Raw genomic sequence first — 27,337 nt, forward strand, 5'->3', positions numbered from 1 at the left:
GGACCAAAGTATGTTCTGTCAAGTATTTTGAGCAGTTGAAGCTCATACATTTGTTTGTGATGTAAAATGAATCAACAGCTTTGGAAAACAGTTTGACAGTTAAAAAAATGGATGAATTTGGCTGTGCTGGGTCTTTGTTGCTGCCCTTGGGTTTTCTCTAATTGTGGCGAGCAGGGGCTACTCTTTGTTGCAGTGTGTGGTCTCCTCATTGCGGTGGCTTCTCTTGTTGCCGAGCTCCGGCTCTAGGATGGCCGGCTTCACTAGCTGTGGTGCACGGGCTTAGTCACCCCATGGCATGTGGAATCTTCCCAGGCCAGGGATCGAACTTGTGTCTCCTTGCATTGGCAGCTGATTCTTTACCACTGAGCCACCGAGGAAGTCCCAACAGTTTCTTAAATAAACATTCACCTACCATTGGATCCAGCCATTTCATTCTTAGGAATTGACCCAAGAGACATTCAGGAGTATGTTAGAAAACTTGTACACTAATGTTCTTAGCAATTTTATTTGCAATAGCCAAAAGCTGGAAGTAATATGAACATGAGTGAATGAATGAACAAACTGTGGTCCATCCATACAGTGGAGTATTATTACTCAGCAATACTAAGGGATGAACTACGGATACCCAGGACAACATGGCTGGATGTCTAAACCAGCAGCCAGATCAGCTTGTTCTGCCTGCACTGGGCAGCCTTTGCCCCAACCACTGCCCCTCCCCGAATCTAGGCTCTGCTTTGAGGAAGGACCATCGATGAGTCCAAAATCTGTCCCACTTTATTCAGCCATGGATTCTAAATTTGTGATGGTCACTTTTAAGTGCAAATCTAAAGGTATCCATAAAGCAGCCTGCAGAGAGGTTCAGGCCTCTGAGAGATTAGGAGGGATGTATTCATTTCCTGAGGCTGCCACAACTTAAAACAATAGAAACGATTATTATTTTTTAAGCAGTACTGGAGGCCTGAAGCGTGAAATCAAGATGCTGGCAGGGCCATGCTTCTTCTGAAGGCTCTAAGAGAGAATCCCTCCTGTACCCGTCTCCCAGCTTCTGGTGGCTCCAGCAATCCTTGGCATCCTTTGGCTTGTAGGTACATTAATCTCTGCCTCTGTGTCCTCATGATTTTCTCTCTATGGGTCTGTATCTTTTCTCCTCTTCTAATAAGGACACAATCATTGGATTCAGGGCCCATCCCAATCCAGTATGACCTTATCTTAATTCAATTAAGGATACCTGCCAAGACCCTATTTTCAATGGAGTTCACATTCTGAGTTTTCCTGGTAGACATGAATTTTGAGGGTACCATATTGAACCTAGTAGAGGGGCCCCAACTTCTAAGTGAGCAGAGCATGTTTCCCTGGAGGCCATGGGAACCATGTCAGATGCACAGATAGAGGTGGGTACAGGCAGCTCTCAGAAACCCTAGCGACTGATGCTTGGATGGGGTGAAAAGGGCAGTGAGGAGGGGAGGCTTCGGAGTCAGGAGGGGAAAGGAACTATATGTCTGGAAGGACAGTATAATGCACTCTGGTACAGGAGTGATCACCTTCCTCTGATGCTTTTAAATACTCAGGCTTATTCTTCGCAGGCTCGGGGCAAGAGATACAGAGATTTACACTCAGATCTGACTGCAGAGATTTAAGGTGACAGCCAAAATGATTTTTCAGAGAGGACAGAACATCAAGAGTCCATTTATTTGATGTGTGTGGATGAAGACTCCAACCAAGGGATAGATGGTCAGATGCGTCTCTGGTACGTGAGCTCACCTGGCCCATCTTACTCTGTACCCCAGTGACATGTCATCGATGGAACCTCAGCATCATGCAGCGCCCAAGCCTGTCCCTCCCCTGACTGGAGTTGCGGAGCCTCAGTTTCTTCCTCTGTGAAGTTGGTCCATGGTCCTTAATGGATGAGATGGATAAAAGTGTCGAAGCACAGGAGGAAGGCTGACAGCCTTGTTTCTCATTTCTCCTGTCTTTCTGCTCCCAAGATCAGAGGCCAAAGGGAGGAAAACAGGGAGGAGATGAAGGAGGGAGAGTTGGTCTCCAACTCTCAGTGAATCTCTGTTTTGTTGTGACCTTGGCCGAGTCAATGACCCTTTGCGGGCCTCAGTTGCCCTACCTGTGAAGTGGGTTACAGGGATTTGGGCCTGAGGACCTCCAAAATCAATGCTAAGGTTCAGATATCTCCCAGGGAAGACCTGGGGTCTTTTTCAGACCCCAGTGTTGGGCTTGGGGGTTTTCTATGTTGTCCAGAGGGGACTCCAACCTCTTTCTCTTATAGGTAGAGAAAACTCTGGCTGTGTTTTGGGAGAATGGGCAGGGGTATAGCATCTAAGACTCGGTGCTGGCTGGAAGCAGGAGGCAGGATAAAATGATCTTCTGGAGGCAGGGCTTCAACCTCTTCCCACAGGGCGGGGTTGTGTAGCCCCAAATTTATTTGCATACGATGTGACTTAACCAATCAGAGCCCAAGGCCACTGGCCCATGGCCTGGGATGGGCCCCCCTGAGGCCCCATCCCAGGTGGTCAGCCCCCAGCTGGTTCAGAGGTCTGTCTCCTGCAGGTCAAGACCTTTGTCGTGTTCACTGCCTGGTGTCCTGGAACCAGCTCCATCCACCTCCTTCTGACCCAGGTAGAGCAGATGGTCCTCGTCGGTGCGAAGAAAGTCAGGAGGCCTCTTGGCTCCAGGGGGAAACTCCTCAGCACCCTGGGGGGAGGGGAGAAGAAAGCCCCTGTCTGAGACCTCACTTGTGCTGTGTAGCTCAGATAGTCTCCAGGTGGGGACAGAAGATCTGGGAGGACAGAGCCTGGGAAGAGTGGCATGATATCACCTTGGCAAGTCCTGTCCCTTCTGCCTCCAAAACTTCCACCCACTTCTCTCCCCCACGGCCATGTCACCTATGGTCCAGCCCATCCATGCGTCCATGGATGCCTGCCCCTCTCCTCTCTCTGAGTCTACCTGTTTTTCAAGAAAATAAATTATTTCACACTTCAGATCCCAAATCCCTGCTCTCACCATTGCATCTGTTCTGACCTCAGGGCCTTTGCACCTGCTGTGCCCTCTACCAAGAATGCCCTTCCCTCAGATTTTCCAGTAGTTGTCTCCTTCTCATTCTGGACATTAATAATGTCACCTCATCCATCACCATATCCTGCTTTATTTTCTTCCTAATACTCACCACCTGCTTAGATCCTATTCCTTTCTTGGTTTAGCTCTCTTCTGCTCCTGCCAGAGCATGTCTGGGTACACAGCAAGTGCTTAATAAATAATGGAATGAAACAGGGAATCCAAAGCAGGAGCAGACCTGGATCAGATCCCCCAGGGACAGTGTTTCCCAAACTCGGGGCATTCCCATAGCAACCACACGGCTCTGGTCAATGTTGATCTACCCCCTGTCATGTTTCTTACGTAAGATTTTTTTCTAAGTTGACTCACTTTTGAATTAAGCAATTTTATTTTCAGGAGAGACTTTATATCAATAACTGAAAGGCAAGACAGTTTCACTTGCCATAGATTGGAGGTAATTGTAAAAACAGATACAATGAAAATGAACAGTATGAAAGTCTGCTCAGTCCTTGTTAAAGTGAGTAACAGAAAGTGTTGAAGATGCACTAGCTCCCAGCTGAGCCTTCCCACTGGCAGTAAGGCGAAGTTGAGAAAGACGAAGACGGTGACTCACCATGTCACTTCCCTGAATTAAGGTCACAAACAGAGCACCTGAAGCTACTTCCTTGCCCCTCCCCCTGCTCTGGGATCCCAGCCCTGAGACTGACCTTCATCAAACTGTCATCCAGGGCGGCCGCCTCTTCCTTGGGGGCCACCGATGCTGTCTGCCGCATGAGGTCCCACCAGAGCAGACCAGGACCCAGGGCACCGCGCTTGGTGGGGCCTGAGGGGGCAGAGGGAAAGTGGAGTTATTTAGTGAGGGTGGCGGGAGAACTGGAGACCAAGCCCTGGGGAAGAAAAGAGAGATCTCTGATGGCTTCCAAGCCCAAATCTGACAGTGATCCACTGGGGACACTGGCAAGTCGCTGCCCCTCTCTGGGCCTCACTTTCTCATCTACACAGTGAGAGGTTGTAATAGACAACAGTGGGTGGCCAGGAGGGTCCAGCGCATGGTTCCATTTGCTGCTGTGTCCCCAGTGTCTAGAGTATTGGCCAACTTGGAGAAGGACTCAGTACAGCCCTGGTGAATGGAAAGTCTGAGACTCAGGAAGAGGGAATAGGTACTCTTATCACTATTGTTTCCTTTTAATCTCTTTCCACTTCTTCACAGGATTCAGAACTCCCAGACAGGTGCGGAGTTGCCAAGACTTCGGGGAAAAGATATTTCAGCACCAAGGACAGCGTCTTGTGCCGCCTCCGCCCTCCCCCACCTCCCCTCGGCCCCCGCCCATCATCCTCCAGCAAAGGCATTATCTTTGGGGTTGAAGAGGGAATAGAGAGGTGGAGAGGAGATGCCTCAGTTCCTGCCTTTGCAAAATAAGACAACTCCCACAAGGTGAAGGGACTGCAGCAACAAGGGTGCAGATGTGGCTAGTATACAGTGGCCGCTCGACTGACAGAAGGGTCCTCCTTCCCCTCCCTGTGGGTCCTAGAGGCAGAAGGTGGACAGGGTGACCTAAGGATGTCATACGCCCTCCTTACCCGTCAGGCAGCTGACAAGGGCTCCACATAGCACAGTGCACAATGTGCCCAAGGCACCATAATAGAGGTAGGAAATGGCATAGAAGTTGTCAGCTAAGGTCTGCTGACCAGGGTCCATTTCCAGGCTAAGAGAGAGAGAGAGATGAGCATGAGTCTAAAACCCATTCCATTTGCTTCCTCCTGTCTACACTCTCACAACCCAGCCCAGTTCTTCGTGATTGCTTGTATGGGCGTATGCCAATTTGCCTTCCTTCTTGTTATCCCACCAACACCTTCAGGCATTGTCTACACACAAGCAGAGGAATATCACTAAAATGTAACTCAGGGCTTCCTAGGTGGCGCAGTAAAATCTGCCTGCCAGTGCAGGAGGTGCAAAAGACGTGGGTTTCATCCCTAGGTCAGGAAGATCCCCTGGAGGAGAAAACGGCAGCCCACTCCAGTATTCCTGCCTGGAAAATCCCATGGCACACTACAGTCCACTACAGTTGCAAAAAGTCAGACACGTCTGAACACATACAAATAAAATGTAACTCAGGTTGCCTCTTGCTTCTTATCACCCTCAGAATCAAACCAAATTAAGCTCTAAGAAGAAAACAGGTATGAATCTTTATGACCACGGGTTTGGCAATACTTTCTTAGATATGACACCAAAAGCTCAAGCAACCAAAGAAAACACAGGTAATTCCCTGACGGTCCAAGTGGTTAGGATTCCATGCTTTAACTACTGAGGGCTGTGTCCAAGCCCTAGTCAGGGAACTAAGATCCCGCAAGCAGCACAGCATGGCCAAACAAAACAAACATACGGGGCTTCCCTGGTGGCTCAGTGGAACCCACCTGCCAGTGCAGGAGACGCAGGTTTGATCCCTGGGTCAGGAAGATCCCCTGGAGCAGGAAATGGAAGCCCACTCCAGTAAAAAAGAAAAAAAAAAGGATAAATTGGACTTTATCCAAATGGAAAACTTCTGTGTATCAAAGGATACTGTCAACAGAACTAAAAGAAAACTCACAGAATGGGAGAAGATATTTGCAAATCATATATCTGATAAAGATCTAATATCAAGAATAAAGATACAAAGAACATATAATTTAGAACTCAATATGAAAAGACAAATGACCCGATTTAAAAATCAGCAAGGGATTTGAGAAGACATTTGTTCAAAGGAGATATAAGTATGGCTAATAAGCACATGAAAAGACTGTCAATATCATTAGTCATTAGGGAAATGCAAATCAAAACCACAATGAGTATTATTTCATACCCAGTACAGTGGTTAGGATTTAGAAAAAAGAAGGGGATAATAATAAGTATTGGCAAGGATGTGGAGAAGTTGGATTTTCTGGTAGGAATGTAAAATGATGCAGTGACTATGCAAAATAATCTGGTGGTTTCTTAAAAGCTAAATGTAGAATTACCATATGACCCAGCAATTCTACTCCTAGGTATATACCAAGAAAAAAGAAAATGTATGTCCACTCCAGCACTTGTACACAAATGTTCATAGCAGCACTAGTCACAATCACCAAAAAGTAGAAACTACCCAAATGTCCATCAACTGATGAAGGATCAACAAAATTGGTCCATCCATTCAGTGAAATACTCTGAGGTCATAAAAGGAATGAAGTACCGAGACACACTACATTGTGGACAAGCCTTAAAAACATCGTTCTGTTAAAAGCATTCTCCCTGGCTTGCTGTATGGGGACTTGCATGTGGCTTGGAATGGTTACAGACTCCAAATTGCAATTATTTGCTGATCCCAAATAAATAATATCTGCTGGGGAAATAACTGATGGTCTACTTGTTTAAAGTCACCATTATAAAATAGTGCCCCTTCCGCCCAGGTGAATTTTAAAATGATGCTGCTGTTAAGGTGCCTTCCATTCTAAGGTTGCAAGTCTTAACATGGGGTGCACAAGTTGTATTTTAGCACCCATTTAATCCCTTATCTGGAAACACAGGTGCAATGTGTAAACTGAACAGTAATGTACACCATCACTACTCCCAATATTATCACTATCTCTAACAGATAGACCATACTCTCCTAGTAACTACCATTTACTACTTATAGTTTAGCTTCCTTCTTTATTAGTAGCTTCTTAATCTTGTGATTTAGTCTATATAACTAAATCACTGAAAATTTACTCTTCTCTATTTATTCCTTTTTGGGAAATGGTCATATTCTTAAAACGTAAAGGCAATTTGCACACTGTATAAGAAGGCATATTTTATATTCACCTTTCTGAAACTGCAGAAAGTTCAAGTATAGTTGTAATCAATAAGTTGTTTTTTTTTTTTTTAGCACAGACAGAGGAAAACATACTTAATGCCTCTTGAAAATAGAAGAATTTGTTCTTTTCTTAAAGACTTGCTCTTAAGAATTCAAGAAGCAGATTTCCTTGCTCAGCAATTTAGAGATGTTAAGGGATGTGAGTTACTACTGTTGGTCACTCTTAAACATTCTTATTAGTTGCACAGATCACCAAATTTAGTAGGATGCCAACCTGAATGAAGTAAAAGATGTGAGGAATTCTTTAGCATGGTGTTGATATTTTAGCTTTTATAATAGGTAACTCAGTCTTTAACTGTATAGAAATCCAGAGCAACACCATTGGTAGCTCCACTTTACTTCTGACCGACTATATTGTATCTGAAATTTTATTTTCTTCAAGGCGCAGCACTCTCAGATATTCTCCTGGAGAGTGACTAGATTGACTTCAAGTTTGTTTATGAAGTCAACCATTAAATTGTTGGAAATATTTTTGGCTATTTGACATGGGAAAAATGCTTTCTAGGGATGAAAATGAGCGTTAGATGGAGAGAGAGGTCACAGTTATTGGCTTCAAGTATTTACAGGGTGGTTTACATATAGAATGAAGAACTGCACTGTGTCAGTTAAGAGGGCAAAATTTGGGTTGATGAGTAGAAGTTATAAGACGTCCGAATTTAATTATTTTAATGCTTAAGAGATGTCAAAATGGAGTAGACTGTCTTCTTAAGGAGTGATTTACCCATCACTAGAAATATCTACATAGAATCTAGAGGAATATATATGTCAGTGATATGTGAAAAGATTTCTTTGTTGGCTTAAAAATTGATGCGGTTTTGTTTAAAGTGTCTTTCTAGTCCAAAGCTCTATACCAAAATTGACCCAGTGGATTTTGTCCATAGGATTAGTACTTTTTGGAATAAGATATAATTATCAACAAGCATTTTGGAGTGACTACTGTATATAGAATACTGAGAGGGTAACAGGCAGGAAGGCCAGGGGTCTCCAAATGGAAAAAATAGGCTGCGAGTGTCAGACATTTTTCTCTCTCTTAAGCAGCAGGAGGAAACAAACTAGCGATATTTGTCCTTCTCGATACAAATTTAAAAGGGTTTCTCTTAAAATACTGTGTTGCCATAATGACACCTGGTTTCACCTGAAGCTAACTACTCTCAAACCTTGAGTTAACCAATACATTTTTCTTATGGAAATGTTTGTCTTAAGCTATGTTAATGTGCTATGCATTTACCCCAGACTCTGTCTTCAAGTCGGTTCTGCCAAATGGCTCAGAACCTACTTGACAAACCAGTATGTTATACTCAGATATTGTTCCCCTAATCTATGTAAACGAAACTATTTGTATGATAATCTGCCCTTCTACAAGATTCAAGTCAATCGTTTTATGGCCTGGGATGAATCATCTGGTGTCAAGATTATCCCAAAATGCATCTTATGGATGAGGGGCCTGGTGCCATTCTGAGTTTTAAGACATTCCTTTCTTTTCATTAACAGACTGCTAGTGACTATATAACATCCAGCTGAAGACTAGCAGGGGAGTACTCTTTCTGCCCCCTTCTGATGCCAATGTCAGAAGCTTTCTCTATCTCCTTTATACTTTAATAAAACTTTATTACACACACACACACACACACACACACACACACACACAACATCATTCTGAGTGAAGGGAGCTGAACCCAACAGGTCATGTTGCACAATTCCGTTTATACGAAATGTCCTGAGCAGGCAAGTCCATAGCAACAGAAAGTAGATTAGTGGTTGCCTGCGGCTAGAAGTGAAATCGCTCAGTTCTGTCCAACCATTTGTGACCCCATGGATTACACAGTCCATGGAATTCTCCAGGCCAGAATACTGGAGTGGGTAGCCATTCCCTCCTCCAGGGGACCTTCCCAACCCAGGGATGGAACCCATGTCTTCCGCACTGCAGGTGGATTCTTTACCAGCTGAGCCACCGGGGAAGCCAGGGGCTGGAGGGAGGTGGAAACGGCAGTGACTGTTAAATCGTACAGGGTTTTGGGCTTTTGTCTTTTTTGTTTTTGAGGTAATGACAGTGTTCTTGAGATAGTGGTGATGATTGGATAACCTGGTGAATATACTAAAAACCGCTGTTAAATGGCTAATTTTATGGTCTGTAAATGATATCACAGTTTAAAAAGAATCTGATTTCTCTGGTTGAACCTCATCTCGCGTATCCTTTCTTCTGCCATTAAATCCACTCTAACCTCACCACAGTTGGAATGCACTACCTGAACCCTGGCCTCAGAGAGTTTGCACTTTCTCTTCTGCGGGGAATGCCCTATTCCCCGCTCCCCAAGCCCCGCCCGCACCTTCTCCTTCCCAGTAGGGACTCAGCTTCAGGATCCCTCCAATCACACACTTTCTGGCCACGCTTCCCGGCTCAGAGTTTACCTGGAGACCCTGCCCGAGGCGTTGGCGGTGAGAAGAGGGTCCAGGAGACCAGAGGCGTTGGCTGAGGGCACAGCACAGCCAGCGGCTGATGACGGAAGGACCCCCATGGACTGCGCGCTAGGCGGGTACAGAGTGGCGCCCACGGCCACCCACAGCGACAGCGCCAAGCCCACTGCCAGCCCGGATAGGACGCCCTGGTGAGGGACCCAGTGTCAGCGGGAGTCGAGGTTGACCCCTCGCGCTCCTAGTCCCTCGCCCGTGTATTAATACTCACCGGTGTGTTGCTGGTGGGGACGAACATCCCCAGGATGAAGGCTCCGAGGAGGGGGCCGCTGATGACCCCCATGACAGTGAAGGAGCCCTGGGAGGATGGGTGGGAGTGGGACTGAAGGCAGGGTCGTCCCACCTTTCCTAGCCTCAGTTTACCCGCTGGGAAAGGAAGACCTGGGGAACTCCACTGGGGGTCTTGAGACTCCTCTATGCCTCAGTTTCTCTAAAGGGGAAGGGATGCCCTATTCTCAGCTCTCTCCCAGAGATGCAGATTCTCTCTCTTGACAAATCTGGTTCCATGACCATGTCAGGAGGAGGCCCTTCTTGCCCCCAGGTCACTATTCCCACCTCCCCGCATCCCTGTCTCAGGCCAGACTGTGGCCATCCTTCTGGTGGCGTGTCAGAACTCAGTTCTGCCATCGACATGCACAACCTTCTCTGAGCCTCAAAGTAGATGAGGCCTCACCTCTTGGGAAGATTGGAGGCGGTGGGGGAGGGGGGGTACCTACCTGGAGGACACCACCCCCCAGCAGGGATGACAGAGCTGCCACGGTGAGACAAGCTGAGCCGTAGATGAGTGCTATAGTGGATGGGGATGACTCTGTCAGTGGGGAGAGGCTTCCCTGGCCCCCCATTCAGGTTCCCCCAACTCACAGAGCCCCTTGGAGATGATGACCAGTCTCCGAGGGGCCAGGCTCGGCAGCCGAGGTTTGATGAGGTCCTCCACAGTGACGGCAGCCATGGCATTGATGCTGGTGGATGCAGTGCTGGAAGAGGGGAGTACAAAGGAGGTGGGTGTCCTCAGGCCACATCAAGGGACTGGCCACCTCTTGCACCCGGGGCTTACCTGCTGGAGGAGGCCCCTAGCTACCCACACCAACTGGCCTGCCAGGACCCAACCCAAGCCAAGGGCAGAGGCCTGGGCAGCAGAATCATTCTAGAGGAGAGGTCCACCTCCCCACTCTCCCCGCAGACCTGAGACACCCTCATGGGAGCAAGGACACCCATGACTGAGAACATTAATGACACAAGGTCTCATTACAAAGCAGTGATGGGGTGCAGAGAACAGCCACATAGACTCTGGTCACAGTAGGAGCAGCGATGCGACCAGAAGTCAGGGGAGATCTGAAACTGCCAGAGCGTGAGGCCCCTGAGGGCAGAAGTGGGGGACCGCTTGGTCACAGCTGTGCCCCAATATTTAGAAGAGCAGTACCTGCCCCATAGGTGCTCAACAAACATTTGTTTGAGGGAGGGAGGGAGGACGGAAACAAGAAAGGGAAAGGAATCGAGTGTAACCCTGCTGGGCAATAAGGGTTTACCCCGGATCTGGGGTCCTTGTGCCCAGGGTATGCCTTCCACTGGACCCCACTTACTGGGGGCTGAGCAGTAAATGCTGGACGGGCTCAGAACATTATGACGAGGCCCCAGGGGCTCAGATGTGGCCAAGAGAGAAAGCAGGGTCACTCACCTGAGGGTCCCACTGTAGGCACAGGCCAGAAAGAGCCCGGGGACTCCAGGCAGGTCTTCAAAGATGTCCAGCACCAGCAGGGGCATGTACTGAAGGGAGTCAAGGGTCAACCTCCAGGACAGCAAGGCCCCGAGGGTAAGGCCTCTATCTGTCCTCACACTGCACATTCCCAACACCCAGTACCGACCAGACTCACAGTGGGCACTCAGCGCGTGCTTGTTGACTGACTCTGTGATCCTGGGTCATTCCCACTTCACTGATGAAGCCAGTGACGCCAAAGAGGGTCACTCCTTGCTTGAGGTTACAGAAGCAGTCTGGGATCCGACCCCATGGACTCTGAACCCCATGGCCAGAGCTCCCCCCAGGGTGAGCACGTCTGGGTCCTGGCCTTGGTGCTACTCCTGTCTTGCCTGTGGACCTCAGGCGATTGCTTTACTTCTGATCTCCTGCCTCAGTTTCTCATCTGTAAATCAAGGGCCATGGCTGTCTTGGCCTCATAACATGTTGAAAGATTTTGATGGGAACCTAACTGTTCATGAAGGGGCATGAGGCACAGTGAAGGTACTTGGGACATGAGAGCTGGTTGTTATTGGCAATGTCATCATTTCATGCTGAACCGTGGTCCCATGGCCTCCGTGATATCCCTCAGGGAGTCTGAAATGCCCCTCCCCTCCCCATAACATTGCATCACCTCCCAGACCCTCCTCTGTGTCGAGTTCTTTCCTGCCTCTGGACATTTGCACAGGCTATCTCTCCATTAGGAATACTTTTCCACCTTCACCCCCAGAGACTCACCCAGAGGTTCTCAGTGGGGGTGGATGGATAGGAGTGGCCTAGGAGCCTGGACCAGACTCACCTGGTCTGGGGCAGAGATACGCCCCGCCAGGAGAGGGTCACAGTCAAGGTAGAACGTGAACATGACGACGCCACAGGCAGCAGCGCTGGACACGATCAGGAACAGGCCCAGCTGGTTGATGAGCACAGCCCTGGAGCGGAGAGGTGGTCTCGGGGTGGAGGAAGGGGGCAGCACATCCCAGAGGCACCCTGCCAAATACTCACAGCTTGGCTTGCCTCTCTGTGCGACAGGCCACGTAGCGTTGCACCTGGGCTTGGTTCACCCCGTACATGGAGAGCCACACCAACGTGCCGCCCACGACAAAAGTCCAGAACGTGTAGCGGCTCCTCGGGTCCAGGTCAAAGCTGGATGAGGACGGGGCCAGTCAGCCATGTGGGAATGCTACACTGACTTTTCCCCTCCAAGTTGCCCCAGATGCCTATTCTGGACCTGATGGGTCTTAAAGGGACATTTGGGGCTAGGTTTTGAAGTGTGAATAGAAGTTTGCCAGATTAAAAGTTCATGGGTTTATCGAGTCATCCACATGTATTCAAAAAACTTTTTTCTGTGCCTAACTGGGATCACAGAGAGCCTTCAGTCCCCAGAGAGGGAAGCCAGGGTTTTGTCTAGGTTTTCTGTCTGGGAAGGGGAGCAGGAAGGGCTTCCGGGGAGGCGGCAATGGCTGGCTTCTCCCAGGGCAGAGATGCCAGCTCCATCATTTGGCCATATCTCCCTCTACATTTTCACGTACTCCATCAGGTTGATCCGGGAGTGGTTCTTGGCAAGCTCGAGTACTTGCCCAGGTCCACCCACAAGCACAGCTCCACGAGCCAGGACAACCCAGAAACCACTCAGCATCACTAGGACCTGAAATACATCCGTCCAGATCACAGCCTTCATGCCGCCCTGCAAGATGCAACAGACAGGGAGAGAGGGTGTCAGACGGGGATCTGTCTGCGGCCTGTAGGACAGAGTGGAGGTGGGAGGGTGGAGGAGTCAGGTGGGGGACCTGGTGGGGATTTGGCCTGGCCTCCAGTACTGGCTGGGACCAATGGTCTTCTCTGCCTCAGTTTTCCTCATCTGTAAAATGGGGTTAATAATAGTACCTTCTTCAGGGTATCATTGCAAGGAATAAATTAATTAATACAAGAAAAATATTTGGAACAGCATCTGGCACATACAAGTGTTCAGTGAGTGATGGCTGCCACTATTATTATCATCATTACTACTACTGGTATTATTAGCTGTTTTTACCCATTATTAGCTGTTTTTACCCATCCAGCCTTCACATCTTTGCCTTCCCTGGGCAGCTTCTCGGTTTCCTTTGGAGAAGCCCCTCCCGCACTTCCAGGTCATTCAGGTGAGGCTAACCCTGCCCCCAACTTCAGGAATGGCCAACAGAACATCCTAGCTCCCCACACCTCTGCGAATGGCTCATCCTTCACCGAACACCAGTGCCAGCCAGACAGAACCCTCCTGGGACTTCAGGCAGTCCATCCTGAAACAGGAACTCATTTTCTGCTAGAATGCAGCCCAAAGGGATGGAAGCCCAGAGCTAATGAGGTTCTTAACAGATGGGACAGAACACAGAGGGCTCTCCTGCAGCCCCTGGATCCAGCCGTGGGCTTTCAGCAATAAGCCTTTCAAGTCACTTTTCATAATAAAGATGAGGAAATAGGCCCAGTGGGGGCACAGTCTTCCTCTGGAGAAAGGGAAGGTAGGGAAGTGAACGGGCCTGCTCCGGGTCTCTCCCACTCAGTAGGCATGCAGCCCCACGTGGGGTGGGGGTAGAGGATATTCACCACAGTAGTGTAGAAGGTGCAGATGATTCCGGTAGACAGGAGCGACGCCCAGATGTCCAGCCCTGTCACTGCAAGGAGACCCTCCTGTTAGGTCAATTTGCAGGCCGAAAGCTTGGCTTTCACTGTCTGGGGGCCTTGCGGGGAGTGAAGTAGGATTCTTCTCTCCTAGAACTGTCCCTCCCCTCACCCCGGCCAGCCTCGAAGCCTTTGCTCCTTCCCGCCGCCACCCTCCCCACCCCCGCCCTTTCAAACCTTGGTTCAGGATGAGCGCAGGGGCGTAGATCACTATGCCGGTGTACAGCATCTGCGGATAGAGGGCGAGGGCAGGGAGGCTGGGGGCACCTGTGCGGAGAGGGTATTGGGAAGGAGCTAGGGGGAGGAGGACGCTTGGGGTACTTTACTGAGGGCAGATGGGCCGGGCCAGGCGGGATCGGGGTGGGGTCAGGCAGGAGGTCTGCGAGAAGCCGGCGGGCCAGACTTGCAAATAGAGCCTCCTGGGGCGGGGCCAGAAGGATTGTGGGCGGGGCCTGGACAAGGCTTTGCAGAGTCGGAGTGGGGTCGTGAGGGTGGGGGCGGGGTTGTGGGCGTGACCGTCCGATATTTGACCCGAGCTGGACCCTGGGCGCGAGCGCGGGGCCGAGGCCACTCACTGTAGCCACGAGGTACTGCAGAGTCCCGCAGAGCCGCACGGCGCGGCTGAAGCGCATCTCCAGGTACTACAAGGAGGAGCCGAGGGCTCGTGGTCACCTGGAGAGTCCCCATGCAGGGACCCGAGGCTTCTGGGTCCTTCACCCGCCCTCTTGGCTTCTGCCCGCCCACCGGAGGCCAACTCCACACTCTTGCCCACGGGGGAGAGGCGGGGCGGAGGGCTCCCGCCAGGCACCCTTTCCAGTCTACCTGCACACACCTGTGCACACGCGCCATCCCCGCGCCTGTGCATACGGCGTGTGCCCATAGACTGCACCATCAAGCGTGTACACAGTGGTCCCACACGCTCCCACCATGTCTGATCTTTCCCCCGGGGCTGCCGCCGCTCTGAGTCAACTTTCGCAAGATACAGACAGTGCCCGTGACTGGCTGCCTACTGTACGACCGGTCAAGATTTTAATCTTTGTGCTCCCTGCCCCGGAGCGAGGTCTCGTAATAACGCCAGTTTGACGTCTGGGAAACCCGAGCGGAGAGGCAACCCCGCGCGGAAGGCAGGAGGCGTGCTGCGGGGCAGTCGGATTTCGAATCCGGAGTCTGCCACCAGGGACACTCAGGTGGACGCAAGCCCAGGCCTGGGGGGGCAGGAGTGTGCCTGTCCACAGGTGAGCGCGCCCCTGGCCGAGCCTGGCTCCGACCTGAGCGAGTTTCCACCAAAGAGAACCAGGACGCTGGCTCCTCTTCCTCCTTCCTGCCCCGGCCTCACTGCCTGCGGCTTCTTGCCAGAACCCTCCCCACCTGTCCAGCTCGGAGGCTCCCGCAGCCCGCCTGCGGCCCCCCGCACCACGGTTCAGAGCCTTAGGGCCTCCCCTGCCACGTCCCCGCGTTCCCAGTCAGGCAGGTCCTCAGCCCCCGGGCCCCTGCGCAGTACCTCGTAGGTGCTGGTGAGGCCCAGGCGGTAGAAGACGGGCAGGAAGAGCAGGGCGGTGAGCAGAGAGTTGAGCAGCTGTCCCAGGCACATCCAGAGGAACTTGAGGCCATAGCGGTATGCCTCGGCTGGCACCCCCAGCACCTGGACCGCCGACATGAAGCTGGCGGCCAGCGAGAGGCCCACCGGCAGGGCGGACAGGCGCCGACCCCCGGTGAAGAAGTCCTCGGCGCTGCGCTGCCCGCCTCGCGCTAAACCGACCCACAGCCCGATGCCGGTGGACACCAGCAGCATCAGGGCGAAGACCCCGTAGTCCCAGGCTCCGAACGTGGCCCGCTCCTCTGCCTCGACGGCGGCCATGCGGTGCGCGGGAGGGGACGGGCGCGTCCCCAGCCCCTTCCAGCCACCCGGCGTGTCTCGGCTGAGGGAAGTTGGCAGCGGCCGAGGAGGCAAGACAGCGCGCAGGTAGGATGCTCAGCGGCGGCAGCGACACCGCGCGCCTGTCCCCTGTGGTCGCCCGCGGCCCGGGGCTCCCTGGGCGAAAAATCTCTGGCTCCTCGCTGCAGATCGTCTGCCCCCCTGTCACCCCTCTTCGTCTTCGGGTCTGTTTGTCCGTCCGCCTGGCCGCTCGCTCCGTCCAGGCGCCCGGTGCAAGCGGCACGTCCCCCGCGCGGACGTCTGGCCGCCTCCTTGGGAGCTGTGCTCACGGCTGACAGCAGGAGGGCTCGGTGGGGCCTAAGGGGGCAGCTCCCGGCGGCGGCGGGCCGCGGATTTATTGGGCTCCGGGTGAGCGAGACTCCGCCCCCAGAGCTGGGGCGGGCAGGACCCGCACCCTTTCGGCCCTGTACTCCGTCAGATGGGCCAGGACAGGACACTTAGGTGGCTGCCGAGGGGTGGGGGGAGGCTCCCAAACGCCCCCTTCCCCCTGCTTTGTGGGGTTCTTTCCGCTGACCATAAGCTGTTAATGTCGCCCTTGGACAGGTGGGGAAACTGAGGTTCAAAGTTGGCCTGTCACTCAGCCAAGGCCACACAGCTGGGAGCGGTGGCCCAGCGCTCAGATCCCCGTTGTGCTCTTGTACCCTGAGCTGTGGGGAGCTCACTCACCCACAGAACTGGGGTTTACTTTCAGGCTTGCAGGGTCCCATAGGGAAATTCGCTCTGCTTCAACCCCTCCCTCAGTTGGCACTTTGACCTTCTCGGTTTCTCTGGAGCCTAGCAGGGGGGCATCACCAAACCCGGCCCTCAGGCTAAGTGGAGAGGAAGGCAACAGGTTCCTTCAAGTTCTGAATGCATCCATATTTGAGAAAGACTTGGTGTCTCTCTGGGCCTCAGATTCCCCATCTGTAAATGGGCATAAAATAGCCCTTGCCTCAGAGGAACAAACTGAACCTGTGTAACACAAGCCTGGCACAGAACAAGTACCTCATTCATTCCTTTCTCCCTGTATTCGTTGGTTCCTTCACCAGCTCTCATGCATTGAGAGTCTACGCTGTGCCAGACATTAAGTGTAAAGTGGCGGTCATGGCAGAGGGGTTGTCTATGATCATGTTCCCAAAAACGGAGGGACATGACTACCCGGCGAAGTAGTGTCTGGCATGTCCCACAAATGGGATCAGAGGTACTGAGGAAGGGGGAGTCGCTTGTCTCGGGTCATGCCCTCAAGAAACCCACACTTTGTCATCTGGAGGTTCTGACCTCTGGGTTTGAGTCCTAGCTGGAGCTCCAAAAGCTGGATTCCCTCCTCCGTAAGCGGGAGGGATCTGGGAATCTGTCCTCCTAGGGCACTGGGACCCTCCTCGGCCTCTGCCGCCCCCTGGTGGCCTCCTCTGGTCACATCACCCAAGCTGGGTCCAGTGACCGCCAGGCAGCCTCACGTTTGACCCGGTACTGTCTTATTCTGGCTCCGCGCAGCGCTGCAGAGCCGACCTACTTCTCCCTGGAGATGTGATGCCACGGCTCCACTCGGGCATCTGTTGTCTGCTGGTATGCACCCTTCACTTTATGACAGAAAGCGAAGAAGAACTAAAGAGCCTCCTGTTGAAGGCGGGAGGAGAAGGGGACGACAGAGGATGAGTTGGTCGGATGGCATCACTGACTTAATGGATATGAATTTGAGTAAACTCTGGGAGTTGATGATGGACAGGGAGGCCTGGCGTGCTGCAGTCCATGGGGTCGCAAAGAGTCGGACATGACTGAGCGACTGAACTGAACTGATGCACCCTTCGCCTTTGCCAGAAGGGTGCAGAGGACACCCCGTTCCTCCTCCTTTCCCTTCTCTGCTGCAGGAAGATTCCCCGCAAAGCCAAGCAAGAAAATGCAAATATATGCAGATTGATGCAAGTTAGGGCAAAAGCTGTCCTGTCTCCCCTCTCCTCTCCTACCCTGGTGGAAGGAGGGTCCAGCCGGCAGACTAACACTTGGTCTGAGTCCCTTTCATTAAGCGCCTACTGTGTGCAGGGCCCTGCACCAGCCACTGGGCACACAACAGGATCCAGGTGGACATGCCCTGCTTGTGGCCTCAGGGCTCTGATCAAGCCAGCAGATGAATACCCATTTCAGAAGCTAACATGACAAGAGCAAGGTCAGAGATGGAGACAGCCTAGGGGATGGAGGTGGGGGACACTTAATGTGAGGCCTCAGAGGGGGACCCTGCAGCAGAGAGTGAGCCAGGTTTGGAGAGCTGGGGGCAGGGCCCTGAGGTTGGAAAGAGCAGGACAGGGAGGATCACTGTAGACTGGGACCCTTGGAGGGGGTCTGGATTTTATTCTGAGGGCACTGGGTGGGAGCAACTGGAGAGTCTGGAGCAAATGAAGGACCTAGTTTCCCTGATGGGTCAGTCGATGAAGAGTCCACCTGCAAAGCAGGAGATCCAGATTCGATCCCTGGGTCAGGAAGACCCCTGGAGAAGGAACTGGCAACCCACCCCAGCATGCTTGCTTGGGAAATCCTATGGACAGAAGAGCCTGGCAGGCTACAGTCCATGGGGTCATAAGAGTTGGGCACAACTTAACGACTAAATCACCACAGGTTCTGAAAAACCCACCAGGTCCAAGGCAGGGGTTGAGGGTGGGAAAAAATGGGTAGATTCAGAACATGTTTTGGATTTCCTGGATGGTGGGCTCAGAGTTGGAAGCCCTGCAGGGTGGTGGTGGTGGGGTGGGGAGGAAGTGTGGAGGGCAGGGAAGAGGGAGAGGAAGCAGGTATGCCTTCCTGGACTGTATGACTCCAATTATGGGACGGGAGGAGGGCAGGCAGGACCCGAGGACTCCCCCTGGATGGGGGGAGGAGCAGGGCAGTCCCCGAGAGCCCAGCAGCAGTGGTCTAAGCAAAAGGGGCAAGGATGTCGGGGTGCTGAGGGGATATCTGCTGCCACCACTCCTGCCTGCTGCCTGGGTATCCCGTGTTCTCATGTCTCCCTGGAGACAGGGCAGGGGTCAGAGATGAGAGGTTGTGAGCTGTTCTAGCTGCTCCAGCATGACCTGCTGGCTATGTCCTGGAACATCCAATCCTGCATTCAGTAAAAGCAAACCATTATTACCACCAGTGGCTGTTATTGTCTGTAAGATTCCCTGATTCCAAGTCCTGAGGATTCTGATCCTGTGATGCCCAGAGTCTCCCTGGGTTTCAGGATCTACCATGGGTCACCCGAGGCCCCCGCTTGCCTTGCCTGACTCAGAAACGAGGTGCAGGGTGGGTCAGGGAGGTGCGGCCCTCCTCCAGGGCTCCCGGCCCTGTCCAGTCTGGGACAGCCGGCACCTAGAGAAGCCTGGGGCGGGTCCTGGGAGTGCCTCAGCACCTAAGGGCTTGTGGGGAGCAGGTTCCTGCCCACCTTCGGGCTGGCCGCGTGAGCCCGGGAAAAGACTTGTCCCTGGGCCCGAGCAGCAATCCAAGCGGCCAGTCTTGCTCCACAGGCACACACAGAAGGGCCCATTTCTTCTAGCTCCGGGCCTTTGTGCTGGTTGGTCCTGGCACGACTACCGCTGGAGACTGGAGGGTTCGCTTCAGTGGGCCTCATCTCAGCCAGCTTCTGGGTGACTGCTCTATGCACGCTTTGTGGGGTAATCGCCAGGTGGGCGGTTACATGGCAGGGGGTCTGTGGACAAGGTTACGCGACAAGTAGACTGCAGGATGGGTGTAAGAACAGGTCTGTTAGCAAGCTGAGGGCTCCCTCATCTCTTGGTTCAAGGCCTCCTCTATGAGACTGACTCCATTCCCAAGCTGGCTGGGGGCAACACCCTCTCCAAGTTCCCAGGCTGTAATGTGGATAAAATTTTGGCAGAGCTTCAAGGTGGGGATGGGGGTGCACTTTCCTGGGGGTCTATTCTCCCACCTGACATTTCTGGCCTCTCAACCTCTAGCTCATCTGAAGCCCCCACCTGAGACCTAAGGGATCACATTTCTACTTTATACAGGAAAAAACTAAGGCTCAGAGTGGGCTGTGACCTGCCCCAGAAACAGCCATCAGTTTAATGGCCAAACTGGTGGAGAACCAGCCATTGTTCCTATATCCCAGCCAGATTATTTCCTGGAAATGTATGCATCACTACTGCTAATATCACACGCCCATCCTTAAATGTAAAGGAAGCTGCCAAACTTTTTCTGGGTGGCACCTAGATATGGAGACGCCTGAGAAAGGAGAAATCTTTAGGGTAACCAGGAATTTCTGCCAGGGTTCACAGGGTTAATTAAATCACCTAGGCAGATATTCAAGAAAAATTTGGCTGGACAAATGCCTTAAACACCAGGAAGAAGTGCCCTGAGGAAAAAGTATTTCTACTATATGTGGGGAAATTTTCTTCAGCCTTTTGCTCCACATACCTAAGCTTTTTTTTTTTTTTTTTGGTCACGTCACAAGGCTCGCAAGATCTTTAGTTCCTGACCAGGGATCAAACCCAGACCCCGGCAGTGTAAGCACTGCAATCCCAACCACTGCACCACTAAGGAATGCCCATACGATACCCCAACCCAGCAGCCCAGGAGAGGAATGATTCAAGTTCCTAAGGTTTTTTCCTGAGTGATTATTTTGTATCAGGGCAGAATGCTTTCCACATAAGGAAAAGCAAATCCTAAGGTTTATTTTCAGTCAGTAGCTTGTTCACCCATGGTGTTGGCAACGCCGAAGGAAAATAGTCCTCTTATTAAGTGATGTTAATTAGTGTGTTAGTGGCAGGCATTTTGGCATTAATATAAAAAATTTGGCCCAGCACTGCCAGATCAGGGCTTACACACATGGTGCAGATGAAGGCAGAAGGGTGTTCATTGGCCATCACAACCGTCTGATTATTTTTAACTCCTCCTGGGCTCGCAGTGACACCTGTGGTCCCTGCCCTCAGTCTGGTGTGGGAAGGTGCTGTGAACCAATCATTGTATGGTCTACAATCCCCAGGGAGGCAGTGGTCTGTGGAGTCATCTAGGCAGAGCGCTCAGCAAGTGCAGGGAGGCAGGGAAGAGCCACTGGTGCTGGTCTGTGTGAGCTCAGTCACGGGTTTTGTGACTTACTGACCCATGGACTGTAGCCCGCCAGGCTCCTCGTCCATGGGATCCTCCAGGCAAGAATACTGGAGTGGGCTGCCACGCCCTCCTCCAGGGGATCGTTCGACCCAGGGATTGAATCCGTGTCTCTCACGTTTCTGCATGTGCAGGCAGGTTCTTTACCACTGGTGTCACCAGGGGCTGGAACAGGCAAAGCGGGGTCACTGAGGACCCGGAGCCTGTCTTTCCCGTGAGAATGGCTAGCCATGCCTGAGCCCTGCCCCGGGAACCTCTCCAAGAACAGGTGGGATTTGAAGCGAGTTGGTTTTCTGGAAACCACCCAAGATCACCACGCCAACTAAACCCCTCCTCGCACAGGTGGGGGAGCGGAGGCTGTGTCCTTGCCCAGGACCATTCTCCTCCCAGCCCCCGCCCCACACTAGCTCTCTGTGCCCCAGCTTCTTCCCCACCCACGGCTCTCTGGAAGACAAGGCAGGCCCTCACTGACCTGTGTATCCACCGCCTGCAGAACACTGGCTCCCAAAGCAGCTGAGCGAATCTAGTCAGTGCCCCGATCTTCTGAAGATGACACCAAGGTACAAAGGGCCTGGACTGTCCAAGGTGACAACACCAAGAACTGAATTCTTAGCTGTGCCTCGGTCTCTGGGTGAGGAGCTTAGGGTGGGATTAGTTTCATGCCTGGAATTCCCCAGGCCTCAAGTAGACAGATGCCCACTGAGACCTTGGCCTCCTAGGTGGAATTAGGGCAGTTTCATTCAATGGGCCCTGGCTGGTGGAGGGGAAAGAAGCCAGCACAGCAGGCTCACAGCTCTCTTGGGCGCCCCCTTGTGCCTGCTCGGAGGACCTACAACAGGGCTGGAAGATAGGTAGGGAAGACCACACCTGCAATAGAACCAAACCCACAGGCTTTCCCCCCAGGGTGCAGCGAGCTGTCATTTTACCACCAAATGAGGGGGAGTGGCACAGAGCGGAGAAACATGTATAACAAGGCAGACAAGACAGATCTGGGGCCAGGTTTGGTGGCTACAGCACACCCCAAGGCCCACAGCAGAGCTGTCTGATGGCACTGAGTGGAGAGAGAGCTGGGAGTGGGGAGGGGCTCGCCATTTCTAGACCACCCCCCTCTTCTGGAGAATCCAGTGCGGGGGCCCTACTCAAGGAGAGGAGGAGCCCTCCCAGAGCACTCACAGCTTGGCTGCACCCTTTTGAGTTCTGCAGGGTGTGTAAAGAAAACAAGAAGTGTATCTGGGCACTCGGTTTTCCCATTAAGTTTTATTTGGGCAGACCCGGGGACAGAGGGCCTGCACCTAAAAGAAGGTGTTGGGCCTCTTGGTGGTGAAGCGTGGCTTGTGCTGGCGACGGAGGACGCGGTGGGGCAGTGGGAACTTGATCTTGGAGTCCTGTGATAAGAAAAGGGAGGTAGTGGGGGTGGTGGTGGTGGACGGCTCTTAACTTTGTCTCCCAGGGACCACTGAGGTGTGGCCACCCCCCACTGGGCTCCTGCGTCAAACCCGCTGCCTTACTGCATCTCCCAAGGCTGGGGGCGCTGCCAGGCCAGTCTGGTGTTCCAACAGAGCCCCCTCAGCCCAGCCTGCCCTGCAGGGCCCTGAGGGCACTTACGTGGAACTGCTTGACTGCTGGTCGGCGGCACTTGCTGGCTGCGATCTCCTCCACCTTCATGATCTGGATTGAGTGGGCCCGGGCTCGGTGCCGGGCACCCATGTCTCGGTCTGCAGAGATCAGAAGGGGGCAGGGTGAATGTACACATTTTCCCATCATGGGTGGGGAAGGAGGGCACTCGGGGCCCAAACAGACACAGCATCTGGTCCCAGCAGGCGCTGGCTACCAAGTGTGTAGAACCTCCAAATTCACTTTGAGGGGCACGGCTGCAGCCCCACAAAGGCGACGAGATAACACTTGCTGTTAGCACCTCTGTTTAAACCACTGCTACAAGAAACAGCAGTTCTTGGGTTTAGGTGCTTGGATTCTGGTCCTGGCAGGTGACACACGCTGGGTCCCATCCCCGGACAGGGGCTGGACTAGGTTTCCGGGCGGCAGCTGCATCTATAAAATGGCTAACCTTAAACCTCAAGAGGGAGGTTCCAGATGCAGTTGGTGGTGGTGAACCAGCTCAGGAATGACCAGACCCCCTCCTCTCCACCCACCCCCAGCCCGAGCCCACCTACTGCCAGGTTCCAGGACCAGGCATGCTTGGGGCATCCCCACCACTCCCCCTGCCTCCATCCCTGAGGACTGCCCCCAAGCCCTGAGAAGCCTCTTGCATTTGTCATGCCCCTGTATGACAGGGAAGGTGCCTGCCCTGCTGAGTCTAAAGGAGAGACCCGGCGGCTTACAGCACTGGGTGACAGCGCCGGCGGTGGTCAGGTCCCGGTACTCCCGGTACATGTTGTGCGTGCCACTGCGGGAGTCATAGCGTAGCCAGATGCCGAAGTTCTTCACTCGCAGGGGAGATTTCTCGAACACCTGTCAAGGAGAGGAGACCGGCTGAGGCTAGAACAGCAAGTGGGCCTCGACCAGGGCCCCCCACCATCCCTGAACCTCTGCCCCCAATGCTACGAAGGATGGTCCAACCTCTGGACCTCTCTTGCCCATCTCCCAGTCCCTGCACCTTCAGGCACCCTCGGGGAAATCTGCTGTCTGAGGGAAATCCCCATGGTAACCGCAGGGATGCAGGGCAGTCCAGGCTGGGATGCTCCCCCCGCCACGGGGACCGACACAGCTTCTGACTCCCCCTACCAACCAACAATTCTCTTGGGACCATCTGGGCCAAAAAACCATCCGTTACCCAAGGCAGCCTCACTGTGCAGAGTACAGCGCCACCCCCACACGTTACAGATGAGGCCCAGGGGTTCTTATTAGGGAAAGGGCACCAAGCCACCTATTTCATCCTGATGTAGGGTGTGAAGACCACAAAGGGACAGGGTCAGGGGCTGCAAAGCCTGCTAGCTCTGAAGGGTGACAGATGCCCCATGGGAAAGTGTAAATTCACCCCGATCCCACCCAGCTTCAGATACCCCATACCTGTCCACAGTAGACGATTTCCCCCGAGGATTTCTTCATCTTCTTCAACTGAGACACAAAGTACCAGAAGCGGGACTTGGCAACAACATGATTAGGCGCAAAAATCCTCATGCGATAGAGGGGCGGCGTACGGCATTTGGGGGTCGGCAGGCAGCGCCCCACCACCTTATACTCTCGAAGCTAAAAAAGGAACAGCGGTTGAGGTGGGGACCACCACCCAAAGTCTAGAGGCAACTGCAGAGACTCACTCTGCGCCGTTCCCCAAGCCTGTTGACAAGTGGATCAGGGGATGGAGAAGGTCAAGTCCCACCCCAGTGCCCTCCTGTGATATCTGGGTGACTGTGGGTCATTCCACCGTCTGAGCCTTCCACATAAAAAGAAGTGAGAGTGGGGAGGATTAACCCAGGTGCCTGAATGCCCTTTGCCCTGGCTCAGGAAAGCTGGGTGAGACTCTCAGCCCCTCTCCCCCTTTACGTTAGCTAGGCACTGAACGGTGGGGCTGCCTCGTTGCTCCAACACCGCTTCTATCCAGCTCACAACTTGTCAAAATGAAAATTCGGGACCCCAGAGACAGTGACCAGCCTGGAATCTCACAGTCAACTCCAGGCAGAATCAGGACAAGAATTCAGTTCCCTGCCCAGCTCTGGGTTTCCCGGACTTAGGTCATGACTTGCAGCTGCCTCAGTTTCCCAGCTGCAGTCCAAGAGATTTGGATTCCCAAGCAGAAGCTCCTGTTTGTACAGATGCAACGGGCATGATATCTGCCACGTTCAAATCCTGGGATACAGTAGAAAGGCGCCACCACCACAAAACCAATGGCTCGTCACCATTTTACTATTAATGTCAATAGAAAACAACCCCAAACATCACAAACTCGATTCTTACTTTAACCTCTCAATCTGACTCACCGGCCTCGCAGACCACCCATTCAGGAAGGGACCGATGCGGTCGGACACCTTTCCAGGGTGCAAAATGGAGCTGAAAAGCTGAGAATGACCCACCCAAAATGCTTCTCCGCAGGGTCTACTCTTCCATCTCTGAGCACTAACGCTGATTTTGCCCAGCACCTGCCACAGCGGTTAAAACTCCCACTCCCCATGTCAGCCCCTAATTATACCAGTTTCCCTCTACTTTCTCTTACAGTCATGCCAAGAGAAACAGAACACTATTGCCCGCCAACCCCCACCCTTGACACTAGATTCATTTCGCAAACGGAGAAACTGAGGCTCGGAAGGTCGATGAGGTCCCGTGGCGCGTGTTTCCACACCGCTCAATTTGTCTCTTCCTGTTGAAAGGAGACTCGGACTCCCCGGCCCCCGCGATTCCCGAGCCGACCCGGGCCACGCTCTGGCCTCCCCACGCGGCTCCCGCAGTGGCCGCCATGTTGGCCGCAACTGGGGACCTCGGCGCACTGGCCCTAACCGGAACGCGCACTCCCCGAGTGTCCCATGTCTCCTCCCGCAGCCCCCGATTCGGTCTGCGTCGCGTTCTCTGACTCCTTGTCCCACCGCGCCCGCCTTACCGTCCCTGAGGCCTTCATGGCGCTCTACCCACGACCGCCGCCACCCTCAAAAAGGAAGTGGCCGCTCTCGCGCAGCCGCTCACCTTGATTTCGCGGCCGGAAGTCCCTCCCTCTCGATGCCGCGAGCCCATTGGCTCCTCAGACCCGAGCTCAATAAGATTTGCTTCGTTGACTCCAGATCCACCAACCTCTCACAGCCCGGCCTCCCTTTGCGGCGACACTACAACTCCCGAGATGCAGCGCGACTAGCCCTCCTGTTCAAGCGAGGCGTAAGGGAGCGTCGGCGCGCGCGGCATGCCGGGAGTTGTAGGTACAACGGGCGGTCTCGGAGGCCGGTTCCAGTTTCCTGCCTTTATATTCATACTGTGTGCATCATCGTCCCGGGGATGAGGCTCCAGGACCTGAGCGTTCTCTTCTATAAAATGGGAATGTGTGCTTAGTCGCTCAGTCCTGTTCGACTCTTTGCGACCACATGGGCCCGCCAGGCTCCTCTGTCCATGGGGATTCTCCAGGCAAGAATACTGGAGTGGGTTGCCATGCCCTCCTCCAGGGGTTCTTCCCAGTTCAGTGATCGAACCCAGGTGTCCCGCATTGCAGACGGATTCTTTACCGTCTGAACCGCCAGGGAAGCCCAAAATGGGAATTGTACAGGTGTTTTTTTTCCCCTAGTAATGTTACCATACTGGCTTCCCGGGTGGCGCAGCGGTCAAGTATCCACCCACCAAGAGACACAGGTTAGATCCCTGGGTCCGGAAGATCCCTTGGAGCAGGAAATGGCAACCCACTTCAGTATCCTTGCCTGGAAAATTCCGTGAAGAGTGGAGCCTGGCTGGCTACGGTCCATGAGATCGCAAAGGGTTGGATAGGACTGAGCACATAACACTCATTCACATTCAACTCATGTGAAAGGCCAGGTTCAGAGCAGTTTACAAATGCTAACGTTCATTAAAGGCTCAGTGGTCAAGAATCTGCCTGCCAAGAGATGCGGATTCCATCCCTGGGCCAGGAAGATACCCTGGAAAAGGAAATGGCACCCCACTCCGGTATTCTTGCCTGCGAAATGCCATGGACAGAGGAGCCTGATGGGCTACAGTCCATGGAATCGCAGAGTCAGACACACTTAGCAAACACAGTAAACATTCATTAAAGCAACGGAATAGTAATTATTTTATGAGAGGATCTGATTTGTGTTTCATAGTAGCAGATATTCAAACCCCATCTGCTTGTTTCCAGTACAGATCCTGGGGGCAGAATAGGGCTTGGGGCTGGGGGGGGGGGGGGGTGGGTTGTGGGGGTGCTAAAAATGATCAAGGGGCAGCCCCACCTTTGGAAGCTTCGGGCTTAGCAATTTGTTTAGGCAAAAAAAAAAAAAAAAAAAAAAAAAAAAAGGCTCCTCTGGAGGGGAGACCCAGAATGGAAAAGGAAAGAACTCACGAAGTCAGGCTGTGAAGAAAGACATGAAAGAGGATAAATTGGAGGGTTTATATTAGGAGAGAGAGCTCTTGGAGGAGGTGACAACTGAGCCCAATTAGAAATTTTATTTTATTAATTAAAAATAAGTTTAATTAAGATATGGTTCACAGGGACTTCCCTGGTGGTCCAGTGGTTGAGAATCTGCCTTCCAGTGTATGGGAGGTGGGTTTGATCCTGGGTCAAAGAACTGAGACCCCACATGGGGTGGGGCACACAAACCCACATGCCCCCTTGCTCTGAAGCTCTGTGCTCTGCAATGGGAAGAAACCCTGAGGGCCACAACAAAGACCCAGCACAGCCACAGTTTTTTTATAAAGGGGAATGTCAGTTAAACAAACAATATAACTCACATGCCATACAATTCACACATGTAAGTTGTACAATTCAATGTTTTTTTTAAACTACATTTACATATACACACACACACACACACACACACACACACACACACATACACTAGAGAAGGAAATGGCAACCCACTCCAGTATTCTTGCCTAGAGAATCCTGTGGATGGAGGA

The 27,337-nt window shown here is 52.7% G+C and overlaps 2 protein-coding genes and 1 non-coding gene across 4 annotated transcripts; all 3 read right to left on the bottom strand.

Moving 5' to 3' along the window:
• Nucleotides 1-2,374: 2,374 nt before the first annotated feature.
• On the bottom strand, nt 2,375-21,952 carry SLC5A5 (solute carrier family 5 member 5). 2 transcript variants are annotated; one of them, XM_070461943.1, is made up of 15 exons: nt 21,270-21,952; nt 14,367-14,432; nt 13,969-14,020; nt 13,717-13,784; nt 12,666-12,820; nt 12,139-12,279; nt 11,936-12,065; nt 11,080-11,168; nt 10,266-10,378; nt 10,121-10,191; nt 9,616-9,702; nt 9,342-9,535; nt 4,645-4,769; nt 3,771-3,886; nt 2,375-2,703 (listed from the first exon to the last, which is right to left on the bottom strand). In XM_070461943.1, the coding sequence occupies exons 2-15, from the start codon at nt 14,421-14,423 to the stop codon at nt 2,539-2,541; spliced, it is 1,563 nt and encodes a 520-aa protein (XP_070318044.1). In that variant the 5' UTR covers nt 14,424-14,432; nt 21,270-21,952; the 3' UTR covers nt 2,375-2,538. The 2 variants fall into 2 exon arrangements, with proteins under 2 accessions (XP_070318044.1, XP_020767547.2); XM_020911888.2 differs by lacking the exon at nt 21,270-21,952 and adding an exon at nt 15,293-16,139.
• An 83-nt stretch (nt 21,953-22,035) lies between these two features.
• Nucleotides 22,036-25,440, bottom strand: RPL18A (ribosomal protein L18a). The gene is made up of 5 exons (XM_020911890.2): nt 25,347-25,440; nt 23,825-24,004; nt 23,137-23,266; nt 22,403-22,512; nt 22,036-22,182 (listed from the first exon to the last, which is right to left on the bottom strand). The coding sequence occupies exons 1-5, from the start codon at nt 25,362-25,364 to the stop codon at nt 22,090-22,092; spliced, it is 531 nt and encodes a 176-aa protein (XP_020767549.1). The 5' UTR covers nt 25,365-25,440; the 3' UTR covers nt 22,036-22,089.
• Nucleotides 22,632-22,765, bottom strand: LOC139034553 (small nucleolar RNA SNORA68). Its single transcript, XR_011487090.1, has one exon. It is a non-coding gene; the product is annotated as a small nucleolar RNA SNORA68 (small nucleolar RNA).
• Nucleotides 25,441-27,337: the final 1,897 nt, after the last annotated feature.

The sequence above is a fragment of the Odocoileus virginianus genome, chromosome 3, assembly GCF_023699985.2.
Source record: "Odocoileus virginianus isolate 20LAN1187 ecotype Illinois chromosome 3, Ovbor_1.2, whole genome shotgun sequence".
NCBI lineage: Eukaryota > Metazoa > Chordata > Mammalia > Artiodactyla > Cervidae > Odocoileus > Odocoileus virginianus.